This window comes from Procambarus clarkii, chromosome 69 (genome assembly GCF_040958095.1).
Source record: "Procambarus clarkii isolate CNS0578487 chromosome 69, FALCON_Pclarkii_2.0, whole genome shotgun sequence".
Classification (NCBI taxonomy): Eukaryota; Metazoa; Arthropoda; class Malacostraca; order Decapoda; family Cambaridae; genus Procambarus; species Procambarus clarkii.
The window spans coordinates 25,341,400-25,363,085 of record NC_091218.1 but is presented as its reverse complement, the minus strand read 5'-3'; the positions used below and the strand labels follow the sequence as shown (position 1 = coordinate 25,363,085).

Genomic DNA, 21,686 nt, shown 5'->3' with positions numbered 1-21,686 from the left:
TTGAATTCAGTGGACCTCTGTGAGGTTAGGATCTGGCTCTGGTCTCTGGGATGCCAAACAGAACTCCCACAACTGATGTAACTTGTAGTACAGGCATACCTCAGTTTAAGAGTTTAATTGGTTCCTGGAGACGCCTCGTATTCCGAAAACTCGCATTCCGAAGCTAATTTCCCCATAAGAAATAAAGGGAAATGAATTAATCCGTTCCTGACTACCCCAAAAACCCCACATCAAACTAAATTTTTATACCTAATTCATCTAAATAAACCTACAAAACTATGTTCAAGTTATTACTTACTTTGCTGTTGATTGCTGTAGGCGTATGGAAGATGGTGAGGAGGTGGGAGGAAGAGAGGAGTTACTGTTTGGAAGGGGAGTCCCCTTCCATTATCACATCAGGCAGTGAGGACTTCACTGGTATGCACACACTGGCACATTTTGCCTGCATACCACTAGGACTTGCTTGTTTTACTAAGAATTTATCTAATGACACTTGTTTTTCCCTACATTTTAACACTTGTCTGTAGTAAGACATCACATTATCATTTAAAAGGTCAATGCAACGGCCTGCTACAACTTAATCTGGGTGAGTTTTTTCAACAAAACTTTGCAGTTCTTCCCATACTTCACACATTTTCTTAATCAAGAAGGGACATCCTCTACTGCCTCTACTCACAGCTATTTTCTTAGGTTGAACCTTACCAATGGCTTTCTTGAGACCCATGGCAAGATATATAATGACAACTTTTATGCTCAAATGGCCAAAAAACCGATAAAAAACTGTAAATCCTTGTGAAGAATTCAGGTGGGATAGTCACTGGACACGAGACACTGGTAAACTGAGGCGCGATCGCCATGCCACCACGCGCCAGTCGGCCTGTACACGTATCAACAAACTCGTGTCCCGAGGTAACCCTCGCCTTCCGAGACATATTTTTGGAGTAAATCCTGCTCGTCTTCCGAAAAACTCGCATACAGGGACACTCGCATTCCGAGGTACCACTGTATGTACTAATCTCAAAAGGATAGCTACAGGAAGCCACCAGGGCTCTATCAAAAAGAGGTCTTTCATTACATTCAATGCTGGGTTTTTCATTTTTTACTATGGAGACTTTGTCATCACATTTTAAGAAATCAGTTATTCCTTAGCTCCTGTGCCTGACCCATCTGAAAATAGTGTTTTTACCTGAAGATACTTTTATCAATACATAATTATACTGTACTTAAGAATGTCATATATGACTTAACACAAAAAGTTTAAAATCAATTACCTTATCATTCATTTTTGTATTGACTTTTGCTCCTCCTTCCAGCAGCAATGTGATGACCTCTGCTAGCCCTCGCTGTGCTGCAAGGTGGAGGGCAGTCATGTGTTCTGCATCTGGGGTGTCTATTCGAACGCCTTTAAGGAAAAGACAACTACACTTCAACAAATATGTTCAGTACAGTATTCTGAATAAAGATTGTTAAATTAGCCAAATCAAACAATTCCACATTTGCTATTGATTGCTATATCTTTTACTGTAATACTTCTTAATTAATTATATTTAATTCTTGTAGTGTAGTAACTCTCACGTCTTTACATTACTAATCCATTTCAAGCTGTAGTTATTGTTGCCTTATGTCCTTAATTTTTAGTTAATATCTATTTATTACCCCTAACACCTTGCTCCTCCACCACTCAACCACCTTCCTAAAGAGCTTCCCATCAAGGGATGTCTACAGCAAAAGTTTCACTATGAAGCTTAATTACCATAAACCTTTAAAATTCATTCTCCTTCCTACACTTTCTTACACATGATTCACTTTTTCAGAACACTGGTCATCTACCTCTACCGCATAATCCCTTTATTTCACTCTTGTACATGCTTCTCGTTAAACGATTCTCAGGCATTCTCCTAAGATGTCCTTTCACTTAAGTGTACAATGCTTCAATGACTCCACAGTGCCACATTCTATTCCCTCACCTATTTTACTATTATCATATCTCTCATATACTTCCTCATTTCCACTGCTAATACTCTAGATCAGTTTTCCCCTTTCCATATCCAAGTTTCACTTCCACATAATAATTTAATAATAATAATTCATTGTGTTGGGGGACAAGAAGCCAGAGTTTATTTATACTCATAAGCTTTTATCAAGGTTTCCCCGTAACCCTTAACCTCCTCAACTGCTCGGCTTCCAAATATGACATCCCCCCCGTGGCTAGGAAATAAAATCTCTGGAAAAAAAAGATTTTCTGTGGGGAGCCACTACAGCTCCCTGGAGCTTATCGGGCTAATGTATGTTATATTAGACCAGAACATTAGCTAAGGAGTTCAGACCTACCAGGAAGCAGCGCCAGAACCTGGCCCCTTCAGAGAGGTTTCAGGGAGCAATGGCCCTGGAAAACCCCTTGTGGTTGGGGTTTTCCTTATCTGCCATCGACCAGGATTAGGCACCCAGAAAGGCAGGCATAACAAAGCAAACTCCACATGGTAAAAAACTAAAACAGAAAACCGAACAGAGAGGTAGAAACTCCCTACAATCCCAAGGAAACAAGCAAACAAGCTAACATCACACTTTACTGCCTCGCTGATCATCCGTGCAGCCCTCCCTGCCCTGAGAGGGGGGAGGGTGGCCCCGTACCTTACCGCACCAGCTGCCTAGCATCAGTTCGTAAGCTAATGTCAACCGAGACAGACACTTCTCTGGCCTCAGTTTCCTACGCGGTGTTTGCCTTTTGTGGCATTCACTGCCGTGTGTTGTGTTGTGTGGTGGCCAGGTGCTCCTCATCAGTACCTGGGCTGCATGCGCTTAGGGGCTTCCTTCCCTAAGCACCTTGTGAGTACTGCCCCTGCGTGACAGGGTTATCTTCCCTGGGGCGTTCGGGAACCATTCCCGTGGAGGTTCTTGCTGCTCAGCATTTGCCTCGCCATTGGGACCAGCTGGGGCTTGGGGCCCTTGTTTCGCCCTGGGTAGGGACTGGTATTGTGCTGGTTAGGGCTTCAAGGTGTTGCGCAACCTGCCACCTACACGGCGACCGGTTCCTGTTGCCTCTGGGGACGGTGTACTTTTGTGGGGGTTTTCTATTGTTTATGTTTTCATTTGCCTGGTGGGGGTCTACCTAGTGTGGCTCGAGTTTCACTGGTAGTGTTTGGTGGCCCTCTGCTAGGCCCCTGTGATTGTACACGTCGCAGTGGTTTTCAGTGTTGTCCTCTACCCCTTGTTAGTTTTGGGTTTTAACTGGTTAGCAGCCCCTTGCCCGGGCTTCCCGTAGTTGTTACCCTACGGGCCCCTGGAAAACCCTGTCGGGGCTCAGTGGACCATTGAATGTGTCTTCCGGGTTCCAACCCGTCTTGTGCGGGTTCAGTGGTTTCTGTGTGTTTCATGTCTCAGGGTGAAAGTCGCCACTTTTACCTCCGTCATGCTGCCTGTTGGGCCGGAGTCTTGAGAGTTGTGTTCTCTGCTTGTTCTCCAGTACTCTCCTGATGTTATTACTGTTCAGAGTACAGGCGGCATCTGCGTTGCAAGCTTGGTTTAAGTTGCTGCAACGTGCTAGGTTGGCTTTCCAATCAGATGTCCTGAGGCCGCCCCGTTTTGGTTAGGTGCTGTTTGCCCTTTCCCTCCCTGTTCCCGGCTCCTGACCGTCTGCGGGTTTCGGGGTCGGGGTGGGGTTTAGTTGGAGCCAAGACTCGGGCGGTTTCGGGGGCTGCCTCGTTCGGGTTGGGGACGGAGGTTTTCGAGCCTGGTTCCTCTTGCCAAGGCTTTTGGGTCTTACCAGCAGCCCTTTCTTGCTGCCTTTCCCCTGGACTCTTCCTTTTCTCTAAGGGCAGAGGGCGTGAAGGATGGCTCTGCCCCGGGGCCTCTGTTGCAGGTTCCCGGGGTTGTGGGGGATGCCTGCTAGCAGTTCTGGGGATGTTTGCCCCTGCCTGGGTTTTCTGCTTCTGGGCGGAGTTTTTCTAGATCTAGTCTGCTTGCTTCTCACATCTACTGGTGTGTTTTTAGTATCTATGGCGTCGGTCATGGACCCCCTGTTTCTGGTGGGGGGTAGATGTCACTTCTACCCTGTTCCACAAGCTTTCTCTTGTATTTTTCCATCTCTGGTCTGCTCATGTGCCGCCTGAGCCTTCTTGGTCTTTGAACCGAGCTCTTTCCTTTCTTTCTTTGCCTCGGTTTGTGATAGCCCCTTCGGTTGATGATTGCTTCTGGAAAGCTTTCTTTTTATTATCTTTGGCCTCTGGGGGTCGGGTTGGGGAGCTTCATGCTTCTTTCTGGAACCAGAGGTTTTGTTCATTTGGTCCTGGTGGTCGTTTTGTTCGTTTGCAGCCGTCTCCTTCTTTTCTTGCAAAGAATGAGATGGCAGGTTTTCGGAGAAGTCCGTTGGTTGTGGATGCCTGGTTGGTTCAGCTTGAGAGTGCTTTTTTTGCACTGCTACCTGTGGGCCACCGGTTCTCTGTCGGTGGACACGCTCCGAGTTGATCTGGTTTCCCTGGTTACCTGTTCCAGGGCTCGAGTATCTCAGGTTGTCTGCAGTGTCATTAAGGCTAGCCAGCCTGCGGTCTACCCTCGTGCCCATGATGTTAGGAATTATGCCACTCTTTTGGCAATCTTTGGTAATATGTCTTGGAACAATATACGGGCGTGGGGTTTTGGAGATCAAAGAGAGTCCTGGCAATCAGGTATCATGTGAACGTCCCGGGCCTGGTCAAGGACCGGGCCGCAGGGACAGAGAGCCCCGAAATCATTGCAAGGTAGGCTCTTTGCGGCCTTGTATTGTCTTGGGGTACCTGTTCACAGCCGACTGTCTATTCCTCATTTTGAGACCTGCGGTGCTGCTGCCTCCCTGGTAAGTTCTTTTTTTTCTCTCTGTGGGTAGTTGGATTCAGGGAGTCGACAGGGTCCCCCACAGAAAACCAGCATTGAATTTAATGAAAAGCCAATTTTTGGGTGAGCCCTAAAGGCTCTCTTGACCCCCTCCCTCCCTTGTCATCATTTATGTACTGGAGGGTGGGTAGTTCTAAACCCCCCCCCTACCCATTCCACTGGGGGAGGGGGTGGCACTAATAAGCTGGGGGCTAGTTGGATGAAGTGTTGCTTGTTTGTTTTCTTCCTGGAGGAGTTCTTTTGCTCTTTTGAGAACGTAGCTCGCAATTTTCCCCAGTGGGCTCTTGTTTTTCCTACCTTACTGGGTGCCTTTCCTGGTCAATAGCAAGTATGATATACTGAAATGTAAAGTGTTCATAGGCCATTGCTCCCTGTGCCTCTCTGAGGGGGTCAAGCTCTGGCTCTGGTCCCCAGTAGACAACAAGACCTCTGTGACTGATGACCCCAAATAGGATAACACTACATCAGTGGAATAGCTTCAGGGAACCTCTGCGGGTCACCCAGAAACTAACATTTAATTACATTCAACTTTGGTTATTTTTAAGCCCAGATAAATGCAGTCAATCCAACCATCTTTTTCTAGTAAAATTTATGTGGCCCTACCATAGAAACTAAGATTTCTTACACAGGATCTTCCCAATTGAAAACCACACTGTCTGTCTGTTAATGTACAATTTCTTTTCATGTCTTCTACCCATGTGGTTGAATATGGTTCAACCCATGTGGTTGAATATGGTTCAACCCATGTGGTTGAATATGGTTCAACCCATGTGGTTGAATATGGTTCAACCCATGTGGTTGAATATGGTTCAACCCATGTGGTTGAATATGGTTCAACCCATGTGGTTGAATATGGTTCAACCCATGTGGTTGAATATGGTTCAACCCATGTGGTTCAACCCATTTAATTATTTATTTTCAAATGTTTTGACTGCTATGCTTGTCAATGATACAGGACTATAATTAAAATGGGCTACCCTACTACCATTTTTCTAGACTGGAACTATGTTAGCATTTTTCCAAATATCAGATTCAAGCTAGTTTAGAGTGAACCAATTTTTTTTTTTTTTACACAGGAGGGGTACAAGGAACAGAGGGGTTGCTGACTTCTGTTAGCAGGCTGAGAGCTTTCCCATCTCATAGCTTATGGTAAGTCTTACCAACTAGTTTCTCTAGAATACGACCCGCCAAGTGTTTAACAACTAGATACTCAATCACTTCGCTGACTTTATGTATGCTTTCCCTATGAGGGTGATAATAATAGTCCCCCTGTTCTCTATACTTATGTAGGTGGCAGCCAGGTTCTGGCTCTAGTCTACGGTAGGCCAAACAAGTCTTGTGACTGATATGACCCAGTAGTGGGGAGCTATCTCAGCAAGATACCAGGAGCCACCAAGGAGCTCCTTCCAGAAAATACTGAAGAAAAATCAGCGATAATCTATAAGGAACTCATATGATTTACCTGATTTGATGAGCATGTGAACAATATATGTATGGCCTTGTTCAGTGGCATAGTGCAGTGCTGACCGCCCATATGCATCTTGTTGGTTAATATCGCAATTGCGACTCAAAGACCAGGGAGAAGTCAGGCCAAGGGACAAATATTCTGAATGAAGCTGAGCCAACCATGGACTTGACCGATGAGAATTAACCAATGCTTTGTGGCGTCCTACATAAGATAAGAGAAAACATGCTGTTAGCCATGAAGCACAGAAATCTTTACCCACATAATTAAAAATTCAAATTTATGAAATAAAGTACAAATCTCAGTTCGTAAATAAGTCAACCTTCTTTCTTGAAAAAAAAAAACAGCATTGAATGTAATGAAACACCATTTTCTGGGTAAGACCTGGAGGCTCCCCGGAGCTATTCAGGCTGATTTGTATATCATTAGAATTTAGCATCAGTCAATGTGAATGGAGTTTTAGGCCTGCCAGGGACCACGAGTCAGAACCTGGCGCCCCTCAGAGAAGCACAAGGAGCAATGGCCTATAGAACTGCACATGAGATTTGGAACATTCTGTGTTTGCCATTGACCGAGCCAATCACCCAGAAAGATAAGCGCCTCAAAACTAAACCTTATTCTGGTTAAAACGACTAAAATAGACAAACAAGTGGACAGAACTCCCCCTCCCCAGGAGGAGGGGAAGGGGGAGCCCCAGACCCACTGCGCTGGCGATCCCCCCCCCCCCCCACAGTTTTGAGGCTAAATGTCAAAAACACATAAAAAAAAGACCGGGGGATGGGGGAGTTTCCGGGGAGCTTCTGGGTCTCACCCAGAAAATGGTGTTTCATTACATTCAATGCTGGTTTTCTGGGGGGAGCCCCTTCAGCTTCCCGGAGCTACATCACCAAAGATGAAACTAGAGGGACTTACCCAGGAAACGGTCCGTGCTCGCACCTCAACTCGAAGTCAAAACAACAGGCTGCAACCACTGACCCAAAGCCACACAGAAGCACAGCAACCTCCACTGCCCGCCACTGGCTGCTACTTCCTCCCTCCCTCAAGTCACCTGACTCACCCACATTCTCCTCCCACAATACTTTTTTGCTTTTATTCACTATATACAGACGCTATATATATAGGTATCTACATTCGTGTTCACCATAACGAACCACTAAGTTGGTATGCTGAGTGGCAGTGGCAGCCCGCCACTGGCTGCCACTCCCTCCCTCCCTCCCTCACCATACCTGACTTGCCACCATTCTCCTCCCACCATTTTTTTGCTTTTTTTATGATTTCTGAATTCTGAAAACAAAATTTTCTGTTTTTGCTTTTATATACAGACGTTATATATAAGTATTTACATGTTTTGTTCACCATAACTGTACATCTAAGCTTGTATGGTGAGTAAAGGCACAAAGACGTAGCTACTCACACAGTCAGCTGGTGGCGGCCGCCCTCAAGGCCAGACGCACAAATATTTCTCCTCCCACAATACTGTTTGTGGTGTTATTACACTATACACACACATTATATATAAGTATCTACCTGTTTTATTCACCATACTTGTACAAGTAAACTGGTATGGTGCCCAAAGACCATAGTGGTCACCAGTAAACAACATGATAAGTCGTGCAAACGACTCCACCTCCCTCACCAAAATGGCGGCTCCCAACCTACTCCTATTGCTGTTTATACCCTCTATGCACACGTTACATATAAGTATCTACATTTGTGTTCACCATAGCGAACCACTAAGCTGGTATGGTGAGTGCAGTCAATAAAAGGTGGCCACACACAGTCAGAAGACAACGCCACCACTCTCCCTCCTACAGCATTACTCCTCCCTCCATGGAGCACAATGCTAAATATCACCACAATCCTGCTATTATCAGAACCCTGGTCAGTTTTATCACAGTCAGGGGTCTTCTGTAATAATATCATCGCTACATAATAGCATGAACAAGAATATTATGGCATTTTTAGGCGATGCTGTGGTCACAAGCTGAACAGCAGTGCTGTGAGCTCATGCTGCGTGTGTCAGGTTTGGTAGCTCACTCAATACTGAGGCCCCTAACACCCGGGAATTTGGCCCACGATTTTTTTTTTTAAATGGCGTCTGTTTACAAGAGCCCTGATGAAGGTAATTACCTAAGTGTAGTTACAGGATGAGAGCTACGCTCGTGGTGTCCCGTCTTCCCAGCACTCTTTGTCATATAACGCTTTGAAACTACTGACGGTCTTGGCCTCCACGACCTTCTCGCCTAACTTGTTCCAACCGTCTACCACTCTGTTTGTGAAAGTGAATTTTCTTATATTTCTTCAGCATCTGTGTTTAGCTAGTTTAAATCTATGACCTCTTGTTCTTAAAGTTCCAGGTCTCAGGAAATCTTCCCAATCGATTTTATCAATTCCTGTTACTATTTTGTATGTAGTGATCATATCACCTCTTTTTCTTCTGTCTTCTAGTTTTGGCATATTTAATGCCTCTAACCTCTCCTCGTAGCTCTTGCCCTTCAGTTCTGGGAGCCACTTAGTAGCATGTCTTTGCACCTTTTCCAGTTTGTTGATGTGTTTCTTAAGATATGGGCACCACACAACCGCTGCATATTCTAGCTTTGGCCTAACAAAAGTCGTGAACAATTTCTTTAGTATATCGCCATCCATGTACTTAAAAGCAATTCTGAAGTTAGAAAGCGTGGCATAGGCTCCTCGCACAATATTCTTTATGTGGTCCTCAGGTGATAGTTTTCTATCTAGAACCACCCCTAGATCTCTTTCTTTATCAGAATTCTTTAAAGATTTCTCACATAATATATAGGTTGTGTGAGGTCTATGTTCTCCTATTCTGCATTCCATAACATGGCATTTATTAACATTAAATTCCATTTGCCAAGTGGTGCTCCATATACTTATTTTGTCCAGGTCATCTTGAAGGGCATGACAATCATCTAAGTTTTTTATCCTTCCTATTATCTTAGCATCAGCAGCAAACATGTTCATATAATTCTGTATACCAACTGGTAGATCATTTATGTAGACAATAAACATCACTGGTGCAAGAACTGAACCCTGTGGTACTCCACTTGTGACATTTCTCCAATCCAATACATTGCCTCTGATCACTGCCCTCATTTTTCTATCAGTCAGAAAATTTTTCATCCATGTTAGAAGCTTACCTGTCACCCCTCCAATATTTTCCAGTTTCCAGAACAACCTCTTATGTGGAATTCTGTCGAAAGCCTTTTTTAGGTCCAGATAGATGCAGTCAACCCAACCATCTCTTTCCTGTAATATCTCTGTGGTGTATCTGCGGGCCGTTTAAATATTGCATAGTACTCCAAAGCAACATATGATGTGATGCGCAATTTACTGTAAGTCGGTCAAAGCATCATATGATGAGATGCGCAACTTAAGGCTTAAATGCAAAGTTTTCATAGGGCCACCGCTCCCTGCACCTCTCTGAGGGGACCTGATTCTGGCTTGTGGTCCCCAGTAGGCCAATAAGAATTCTGTGACTGATGACACCTAGTAGTATGGCACTGTTTGGGTGTAATAGTTTCAAGGAGCCTCCAGAGCTCATCCAGAAATTGGTGTTTCATTACATTCAACACTGGTTCTTTACATAGTCGGAGGAGTTTTTATGGTGGTTCTCAAAGCTGCAGGTTTTACTGAAAGAAGCAATGGTATGTTTTGACTTGCTGACTTTCTGATTGTTTCCCTAGTGGTGGCATAAATAAATAAATAAATGCCACTGTTCTCTACACCTCTGTTAAGGGGGCCAAGTTCTGGCGCTGGTGCCCGTTTGGTAAATAAAACTTTGTGACTGATGCAACCTAGTAGACGGTACACTATCAGTGATAGTAGCTTCAAGGAGCCACTGGGGCTCACCCAGAAATTGACATGACATTACATCAAATGTGGGTTTTTTATTTTAATTGGGCAGAGCTAACCAGTTGTAAATAACAGGGAGCCACTGATGGAGCACTTCCAGACAACCAAGGTATGGTTTGAGGCACAGTAGGAAGATAAACTATATGTATGACATTCATAATGAGTCTAAAAGATATATGGAGTAAGTCAACTGAAGTCAGGGGAAACTGTATTGAAAAATATAATGAGTTGTGGCTTTGCTAAATATTTATGCTTTATATCCTCTGCAAAACTTTTTAACCACCCATCTTATAAATACATAATATTATACTGTACTGTAGAGAAAACATATCCCATACCATTGTCTCTCTCGTGTCGATGTGAGCGATGGTTATGACGAGCATGTCTTCTATGTCTCCTATTTTCAGTTTCAAATTCAGAATCAGAGGACACAATATTAGCTCTGCCTCGACCAAGTGTGCGCTGCAAAAGAATGGAAGATGAATGCCGATGAAGGTGGTGGTGGTGACGTTTCTCTGCAATCAAAGCAGAATCCGAGTCTTCAGTGGATGACAGAATGGGACCTGAAGAATCCCCTGTAAGTAAAAATTATTACATGAAAAATTTATCTAATATTGATATACTTTGAGTAAAACATTTTCTGGGTGGTTCTACTTTTATCACAAGACAACTGCAGCCTTGCTGGAATCCCAAAACTTTCTCAAATTCTATATTGCAAAGATAGCAAACTTCAACTTGCCTGTTGAATATATAAATATATATAAATATTAAATATATATATATATATATATATATATATATATATATATATATATATATATATATATATATATATATATATATACGGAAAATCCACAGAGAAATATGAAATGAGGTGAACGTTTCGGCTTGTTAAAGCCTTTGTCAACACCAGACTGACTAAGGAGAAGGGAGAAGGGGGAGGATATATAGGCCAACACCTGACCAACCCATCCCTAGGGAAAGAATTAACCAAAAACAGGTATAGCTTAGCTTAGAATGGTCAAAGAGGATTAAGCGGTCAGAGAATAAGGATGAAAGAATAAAGAAAACCCTCATGAACACACAATATATGAATATACAATTATAATGAGACATTGTAAGCCTCTCTATCAGAGTTGTTTCTTAAACTGTTGTGCAATATTATAACTTAAAAATGGATCAAGTTTGTACATACCAGTACTAACATTAAGAAGATTTGGACACTGAATGATTAGAGCAGACTCAATCAAATTCCGTTCCACGAAATCCCCACAATTGGTAATGCTTTTTGCCCCATTCCAGTTAATATTGTGATCGCATAAACTCGTATGTAGATACAATGCATTAGACGTTTGGGCAGTTCTAATACTATAAGCATGTTGTGACAACCGCAATTGTAAGGACTTACAATTTTCCCTAGGGATGGGTTGGTCAGGTGTCGGCCTATATATCCTCCCCCTTCTCCCTTCTCCTTAGTCAGTCTGGTGTTGACAAAGGCTTTAACAAGCCGAAACGTTCACCTCATTTCATATTTCTCTGTGGATTTTCCGCATAAAATGATCAGTGTTTTGTGATCGTCAATTGCATATGCATATATATATATGTCGTACCTAGTAGCCAGAACGCACTTCTCAGCCTACTATGCAAGGCCTGATTTGCCTAATAAGCCAAGTTTTCCTGAATTATAATATTTTCTCTAGTTTTTTTCTTATGAAATGATAAAGCTACTCATTTCATTATGTATGAGGTCATTTTTTTTTTTATTGGAGGTAAAATTAACCTAGATATATGACCGAACCTAACCAACCCTACCTAACCTAAACTAACCTATCTTTATAGGTTAGGTTAGGTTAGGTAGCCGAAAAAGTTAGGTTAGGTTAGGGTAGGTAGGTTAGGTAGTCGAAAAACAATTAATTCAAGAAAACTTGGCTTATTAGGCATATCGGGCCTTGTATAGTAGGCTGAGAAGTGCGTTCTGGCTACTAGGTACGACATATATATATATATATATATATATATATATATATATATATATATATATATATATATATATATATATATATATATATATATATATATGTTGCATTTACATTTTATTTCAGTTGCATATTGTCCTGGGGACCATTCAGGCTTGTTCGCATTTGTGTTCCTCACGTGTGCCCCAAAGAATGAGGTGATTTGGTAAAATGCTATGCCCAAGATTACTATCCGAGTGCCGGCGGTGGGGTGGTTCAAATAGCCTCGGCTATCACCTCATTTTGTCCGGTCGTGATGGTCAAGTGGATTAAGGCGTCTTCTACATACCAGTTGCGTTGCTTCTGGGAGTATGGGTTCGAGTCACTTCTGGGGTGTGAGTTTTTAGTTGCATATTGTCCTTGGGACCATTCAGGCTTGTTCGCATATATATATATATATATATATATATTATTAAATATGACCGAAAAAGTAAGATTAATAATTCTAACACGAATTTTCTCAATCTTTCGTACATTACGCTTCACTGTTGGAGGTAAATAAAAAATCACTTCTCCAAAATTCATTTTTATTTCTAGTCTGACGCGACACGGGCGCGTTTCGTAAAACTTATTACATTTTCAAAGACTTCACAAATACACAACTGATTAGAACTTACGTATCCCTGATTTTATATCTACATTTGAGTGAGGTGGGAGGGGTGATGCGGCATTAACACAAGACAGAACAAGAGGGGATATTAATAGGGTATTAAAAGTATCAACACAAGACAGAACAGAAACAATAGGTATTGAATAGAAGTGTTTGTAGAAAGCCTATTGGTCCATATTTCTTGATGCTTCTATATTGGAGCGGAGTCTTGAGGTGGGTAGAATATAGTTGTGCAATAATTGGCTGTTGATTGCTGGTGTTGACTTCTTGATGTGTAGTGCCTCGCAAACGTCAAGCCGCCTGCTATCGCTGTATCTATCGATGATTTCTGTGTTGTTTACTAGGATTTCTCTGGCGATGGTTTGGTTATGGGAAGAGATTATATGTTCCTTAATGGAGCCCTGTTGCTTATGCATCGTTAAACGCCTAGAAAGAGATGTTGTTGTTTTGCCTATATACTGGGTTTTTTGGAGCTTACAGTCCCCAAGAGGGCATTTGAAGGCATAGACGACGTTAGTCTCTTTTAAAGCGTTCTGTTTTGTGTCTGGAGAGTTTCTCATGAGTAGGCTGGCCGTTTTTCTGGTTTTATAGTAAATCGTCAGTTGTATCCTCTGATTTTTGTCTGTAGGGATAACGTTTCTATTAACAATATCTTTCAGGACCCTTTCCTCCATTTTATGAGCTGTGGAAAAGAAGTTCCTGTAAAATAGTCTAATAGGGGGTATAGGTGTTGTGTTAGTTGTCTCTTCAGAGGTTGCATGGCTTTTCACTTTCCTTCTTATGATGTCTTCGATGAAACCATTGGAGAAGCCGTTATTGACTAGGACCTGCCTTACCCTACAGAGTTCTTCGTCGACTTGCTTCCATTCTGAGCTGTGGCTGAGAGCACGGTCGACGTATGCGTTAACAACACTCCTCTTGTACCTGTCAGGGCAGTCGCTGTTGGCATTTAGGCACATTCCTATGTTTGTTTCCTTAGTGTAGACTGCAGTGTGGAAACCTCCGCCCTTTTCCATGACTGTTACATCTAGAAAAGGCAGCTTCCCATCCTTTTCCGTCTCGTAAGTGAAACGCAGCACGGAACTCTGCTCAAATGCCTCCTTCAGCTCCTGCAGATGTCTGACATCAGGTACCTGTGTAAAAATGTCGTCAACATACCTGCAGTATATGGCCGGTTTCAAGTTCATGTCGACTAAGACTTTTTGCTCGATGGTACCCATGAACTTAGTCGACATGAACTTGAAACCGGCCATATACTGCAGGTATGTTGACGACATTTTTACACAGGTACCTGATGTCAGACATCTGCAGGAGCTGAAGGAGGCATTTGAGCAGAGTTCCGTGCTGCGTTTCACTTACGAGACGGAAAAGGATGGGAAGCTGCCTTTTCTAGATGTAACAGTCATGGAAAAGGGCGGAGGTTTCCACACTGCAGTCTACACTAAGGAAACAAACATAGGAATGTGCCTAAATGCCAACAGCGACTGCCCTGACAGGTACAAGAGGAGTGTTGTTAACGCATACGTCGACCGTGCTCTCAGCCACAGCTCAGAATGGAAGCAAGTCGACGAAGAACTCTGTAGGGTAAGGCAGGTCCTAGTCAATAACGGCTTCTCCAATGGTTTCATCGAAGACATCATAAGAAGGAAAGTGAAAAGCCATGCAACCTCTGAAGAGACAACTAACACAACACCTATACCCCCTATTAGACTATTTTACAGGAACTTCTTTTCCACAGCTCATAAAACGGAGGAAAGGGTCCTGAAAGATATTGTTAATAGAAACGTTATCCCTACAGACAAAAATCAGAGGATACAACTGACGATTTACTATAAAACCAGAAAAACGGCCAGCCTACTCATGAGAAACTCTCCAGACACAAAACAGAACGCTTTAAAAGAGACTAACGTCGTCTATGCCTTCAAATGCCCTCTTGGGGATTGTAAGCTCCAAAAAACCCAGTATATAGGCAAGACAACAACATCTCTTTCTAGGCGTTTAACGATGCATAAGCAACAGGGCTCCATTAAGGAACATATAATCTCTTCCCATAACCAAACCATCGCCAGAGAAATCCTAGTAAACAACACAGAAATCATCGATAGATACAGCGATAGCAGGCGGCTTGACGTTTGCGAGGCACTACACATCAAGAAGTCAACACCAGCAATCAACAGCCAATTATTGCACAACTATATTCTACCCACCTCAAGACTCCGCTCCAATATAGAAGCATCAAGAAATATGGACCAATAGGCTTTCTACAAACACTTCTATTCAATACCTATTGTTTCTGTTCTGTCTTGTGTTGATACTTTTAATACCCTATTAATATCCCCTCTTGTTCTGTCTTGTGTTAATGCCACATCACCCCTCCCACCTCACTCAAATGTAGATATAAAATCAGGGATACGTAAGTTCTAATCAGTTGTGTATTTGTGAAGTCTTTGAAAATGTAATAAGTTTTACGAAACGCGCCCGTGTCGCGTCAGACTAGAAATAAAAATGAATTTTGGAGAAGTGATTTTTGATTTACCTCCAACAGTGAAGCGTAATGTACGAAAGATTGAGAAAATTCGTGTTAGAATTATTAATCTTACTTTTTCGGTCATATTTAATAATATATGTCTACAGGAAAGACTGCTACCAAAATATACTAATATATATATATATGTCGTACCTAATAGCCAGAACGCACTTCTCAGCCTACTATTCAAGGCCCGATTTGCCTAATAAGCCAAGTTTTCATGAATTAATGTTTTTTCGTCTACCTAACCTACCTAACCTAACCTAACCTAGCTTTTTTTGGCTACCTAACCTAACCTTACTTATAAATATAGGTTAGGTTAGGTTAGGTAGGGTTGGTTAGGTTCGGTCATATATCTACGTTAATTTTAACTCCAATAAAAAAAAATTGACCTCATACATAGAGAAAAGGGTTGCTTTATCATTTCATAAGAAAAAAATTATAGTAAATATATTAATTCAGGAAAACTTGGCTTATTAGGCAAATCGGGCCTTGAATAGTAGGCTGAGAAGTGAGTTCTGGCTACTAGGTACGACATATATATATATATATATATATATATATATATATATATATATATATATATATATATATATATATATTATATATATATATATATATATATGTCGTACCTAGTAGCCAGAACGCACTTCTCAGCCTACTATGCAAGGCCCAATTTGCTTAATAAGCCAAGTTTTCATGAATTAATGTTTTTTCGACTACCTAACCTACCTTACCAAACCTAACCTAACTTTTTCGGCTACCTAACCTAACCTAACCTATAAAGATAGGTTAGGTTAGGTTAGGTAGGGTTGGTTAGGTTCGGTCATATATCTACGTTAATTTTAACTCCAATAAAAAAAATTGATCTCATACATAATGAAATGGGTAGCTTTATCATTTCATAAGAGAAAAAATAGAGAAAATATATTAATTCAGGAAAACTTGGCTTATTAGGCAAATCGGGCCTTGCATAGTAGGCTGAGAAATGCGTTCTGGCTGCTAGGTACGACATATATATATAAATATATATATATATATATAAATATAATATATATATATATATATATATATATATATATATATATATATATATATATATATATATATATATATATAAATATATATATATATAAATATATAAATATATATAAATATATATAAATATATATAAATATATATAAATATATATATATATATATATAAATATATATATATATATATATATATATATATATATATGTCGTACCTAGTAGCCAGAACTCACTTTCTGGCCAACAATTCAAGGCCCGATTTGCCTAATAAGCCAAGTTTTCCTGAATTAATATATTTTCTCTATTTTTTTTCTTATGAAAAGATAAATCGACCCATTTCATTATGTATGAGGTCAATTTTTTTTTATTGGAGTTAAAATTAACGTAGATATATGACCGAACCTAACCAACCCTACCTAACCTAACCTAACCTATCTTTATAGGTTAGGTTTGGTTAGGTAGCCGAAAAAGTTAGGTTAGGTTAGGTTAGGTAGGTTAGGTAGTCGAAAAACAATTAATTCATGAAAACTTGGCTTATTAGGCAAATCGGGCCTTGCATAGTAGGCTGAGAAGTGCGTTCTGGCTACTAGGTACGACATATATATATATAAATATATATATATATATATATATATATATATATATATATATATATATATATATATATAAATATATATATATATATCTATATATATATATATATATATATATATATAAATATATATATATATATATATATATATATATATATATATATATATATATATATATATATATTAGTATATTTTGGTAGCAGTCTTTCCTGTAGACATATTTTATTAAATATGACCGAAAAAGTAAGATTAATAATTCTAACACGAATTTTCTCAATCTTTCGTACATTATGCTTCACTGTTGGAGGTAAATCAAAAATCACTTCTCCAAAATTCATTTTTATTTCTAGTCTGACGCGACACGGGCGCGTTTCGTAAAACTTATTACATTTTCAAAGACTTCACAAATACACAACTGATTAGAACTTGCATTTCCCTGATTTTATATCTACATTTGAGTGAGGTGGGAAGGGTGATGTGGCATTACATTTGAGTGAGGTGGGAAGGATGATGTGGCATTAGAGGATATTAATAGGGTATTAAAAGTATCAACACAAGACAGAACACGAAACAATGGATATTGAATAGAAGTGTTTGTAGAAAGCCTATTGGTCCATATTTCTTGATGCTTCTATATTGGAGCGGAGTCTTGAGGTGGGTAGAATATAGTTGTGCAATAATTGGCTGTTGATTGCTGGTGTTGACTTCTTGATGTGTAGTGCCTCGCAAACGTCAAGCCGCCTGCTATCGCTGTATCTATCGATGATTTCTGTGTTGTTTACTAGGATTTCTCTGGCGATGGTTTGGTTATGGGAAGAGATTATATGTTCCTTAATGGAGCCCTGTTGTTTATGCATCGTTAAACGCCTAGAAAGAGATGTTGTTGTCTTGCCTATATACTGGGTTTTTTGGAGCTTACAGTCCCCAAGTGGGCATTTGAAGGCATAGACGACGTTAGTCTCTTTTAAAGCGTTCTGTTTCGTGTCTGGAGAGTTTCTCATGAGTAGGCTGGCCGTTTTTCTGGTTTTATAGTAAATCGTCAGTTGTATCCTCTGATTTTTGTCTGTAGGGATAACGTTTCTATTAACAATATCTTTCAGGACCCTTTCCTCTGTTTTATGAGCTGTGGAAAAGAAGTTCCTGTAAAATAGTCTAATAGGGGGTATAGGTGTTGTGTTAGTTGTCTCTTCGGAGGTTGCATGGCTTTTCACTTTCCTTCTTATGATGTCTTCGATGAAACCATTGGAGAAGCCGTTATTGACTAGAACCTGCCTTACCCTACAGAGTTCTTCGTCGACTTGCTTCCATTCTGAGCTGTGGCTGAGAGCACGGTCGACGTATGCGTTAACAACACTCCTCTTGTACCTGTCAGGGCAGTCGCTGTTGGCATTTAGGCACATTCCTATGTTTGTTTCCTTTGTGTAGACTGCAGTGTGGAAACCTCCGCCCTTTTCCATGACTGTTACATCTAGAAAAGGCAGCTTCCCATCCTTTTCCGTCTCGTAAGTGAAACGCAGCACGGAACTCTGCTCAAATGCCTCCTTCAGCTCCTGCAGATGTCTGACATCAGGTACCTGTGTAAAAATGTCGTCAACATACCTGCAGTATATGGCCGGTTTCAAGTTCATGTCGACTAAGACTTTTTGCTCGATGGTACCCATGTAGAAGTTTGCAAACAGGACACCTAGGGGAGAACCCATAGCGACCCCATCTACTTGCTTATACATATGCCCATCCGGGCTCAAGAAGGGTGCCTCTTTAGTACAAGCTTGGAGTAGTTTCCTCAGAATACTTTCTGGCATGTCAAGAGGAGTACAGGCTGGATCACGATACACTCTGTCGGCTATCATTCCGATTGTCTCGTCCACAGGTACGTTGGTAAACAGCGATTCTACGTCCAACGAGGCTCTTATCCCTGTGGCCCGTGCGCCCCGCAGTAAGTCCACAAATTCCTTTGGAGACTTCAGGCTGAAGGCGCAAGGAACATAAGGAGTCAGCAGGCCATTGAGTCGCTTTGCCAATCTGTACGTGGGTGTGGGTATCTGGCTAATGATTGGCCGAAGTGGGTTTCCAGGCTTGTGCGTCTTGACATTTCCATACGCATATCCAGGTTTATATTCCCCAATGATCTTTGGCAGGTGGAGTCCGGATTTCTTGGCGTTCACAGTTTCGATCAGTTTGTTGACCTTTGCTTTTAATTCGGCTGTAGTGTCCTTCGTTACCCTTTGGAACTTAGTTTGGTCAGAGAGTATGATGTTCATTTTCGCCAGATATTCGTCTTTTTTAAGAATGACATATATTGGCGACTTGTCACCTCTCCTGACAACTATCTCCTTGTTCTCACGAAGGCTTTTAGCTGCCGCTCTAAGCTCGGGGGACAGTATGGTGCTTCTGTAGTTGCCTCGATTCTTTTCCTCCTAAAAAGACGAATATCTGGCGAAAATGAACATCATACTCTCTGACCAAACTAAGTTCCAAAGGGTAACGAAGGACACTACAGCCGAATTAAAAGCAAAGGTCAACAAACTGATCGAAACTGTGAACGCCAAGAAATCCGGACTCCACCTGCCAAAGATCATTGGGGAATATAAACCTGGATATGCGTATGGAAATGTCAAGACGCACAAGCCTGGAAACCCACTTCGGCCAATCATTAGCCAGATACCCACACCCACGTACAGATTGGCAAAGCGACTCAATGGCCTGCTGACTCCTTATGTTCCTTGCGCCTTCAGCCTGAAGTCTCCAAAGGAATTTGTGGACTTACTGCGGGGCGCACGGGCCACAGGGATAAGAGCCTCGTTGGACGTAGAATCGCTGTTTACCAACGTACCTGTGGACGAGACAATCGGAATGATAGCCGACAGAGTGTATCGTGATCCAGCCTGTACTCCTCTTGACATGCCAGAAAGTATTCTGAGGAAACTACTCCAAGCTTGTACTAAAGAGGCACCCTTCTTGAGCCCGGATGGGCATATGTATAAGCAAGTAGATGGGGTCGCTATGGGTTCTCCCCTAGGTGTCCTGTTTGCAAACTTCTACATGGGTACCATCGAGCAAAAAGTCTTAGTCGACATGAACTTGAAACCGGCCATATACTGCAGGTATGTTGACGACATTTTTACACAGGTACCTGATGTCAGACATCTGCAGGAGCTGAAGGAGGCATTTGAGCAGAGTTCCGTGCTGCGTTTCACTTACGAGACGGAAAAGGATGGGAAGCTGCCTTTTCTAGATGTAACAGTCATGGAAAAGGGCGGAGGTTTCCACACTGCAGTCTACACAAAGGAAACAAACATAGGAATGTGCCTAAATGCCAACAGCGACTGCCCTGACAGGTACAAGAGGAGTGTTGTTAACGCATACGTCGACCGTGCTCTCAGCCACAGCTCAGAATGGAAGCAAGTCGACGAAGAACTCTGTAGGGTAAGGCAGGTTCTAGTCAATAACGGCTTCTCCAATGGTTTCATCGAAGACATCATAAGAAGGAAAGTGAAAAGCCATGCAACCTCCGAAGAGACAACTAACACAACACCTATACCCCCTATTAGACTATTTTACAGGAACTTCTTTTCCACAGCTCATAAAACAGAGGAAAGGGTCCTGAAAGATATTGTTAATAGAAACGTTATCCCTACAGACAAAAATCAGAGGATACAACTGACGATTTACTATAAAACCAGAAAAACGGCCAGCCTACTCATGAGAAACTCTCCAGACACGAAACAGAACGCTTTAAAAGAGACTAACGTCGTCTATGCCTTCAAATGCCCACTTGGGGACTGTAAGCTCCAAAAAACCCAGTATATAGGCAAGACAACAACATCTCTTTCTAGGCGTTTAACGATGCATAAACAACAGGGCTCCATTAAGGAACATATAATCTCTTCCCATAACCAAACCATCGCCAGAGAAATCCTAGTAAACAACACAGAAATCATCGATAGATACAGCGATAGCAGGCGGCTTGACGTTTGCGAGGCACTACACATCAAGAAGTCAACACCAGCAATCAACAGCCAATTATTGCACAACTATATTCTACCCACCTCAAGACTCCGCTCCAATATAGAAGCATCAAGAAATATGGACCAATAGGCTTTCTACAAACACTTCTATTCAATATCCATTGTTTCGTGTTCTGTCTTGTGTTGATACTTTTAATACCCTATTAATATCCTCTAATGCCACATCATCCTTCCCACCTCACTCAAATGTAATGCCACATCACCCTTCCCACCTCACTCAAATGTAGATATAAAATCAGGGAAATGCAAGTTCTAATCAGTTGTGTATTTGTGAAGTCTTTGAAAATGTAATAAGTTTTACGAAACGCGCCCGTGTCGCGTCAGACTAGAAATAAAAATGAATTTTGGAGAAGTGATTTTTGATTTACCTCCAACAGTGAAGCATAATGTACGAAAGATTGAGAAAATTCGTGTTAGAATTATTAATCTTACTTTTTCGGTCATATTTAATAAAATATATATATATATATATATATATATATATATATATATATATATATGTCGTACCTAGTAGCCAGAACGCACTTCTCAGCCTACTATGCAAGGCCCGATTTGCCTAATAAGCCAAGTTTTCATGAATTAATGTTTTTTCGACTACCTAACCTACCTAACTTAACCTAATTTAGCTTTTTCGGCTACCTAACCTAACCTAACATATAAAGATAGGTTAGG

The 21,686-nt window shown here is 41.4% G+C and overlaps 1 protein-coding gene across 9 annotated transcripts in view; it reads right to left on the bottom strand.

Moving 5' to 3' along the window:
• LOC123772175 (ankyrin repeat, PH and SEC7 domain containing protein secG) overlaps positions 1 to 21,686 on the bottom strand; it is a 96,738-nt gene that overhangs the window by 42,846 nt on the left and 32,206 nt on the right. For 8 of the 9 annotated variants that reach the window (XM_045765226.2, XM_069311284.1, XM_069311291.1 and 5 more), the window contains 3 exons: positions 10,546 to 10,782; positions 6,332 to 6,538; positions 1,272 to 1,402 (listed from right to left, as the gene is read on the bottom strand). In XM_045765226.2, coding sequence (XP_045621182.1) covers positions 1,272 to 1,402; positions 6,332 to 6,538; positions 10,546 to 10,782 — 575 coding nt within the window. The remainder of the gene's footprint in view (positions 1 to 1,271; positions 1,403 to 6,331; positions 6,539 to 10,545; positions 10,783 to 21,686) is intronic. The other variant, XM_069311290.1, reaches the window with a different exon arrangement.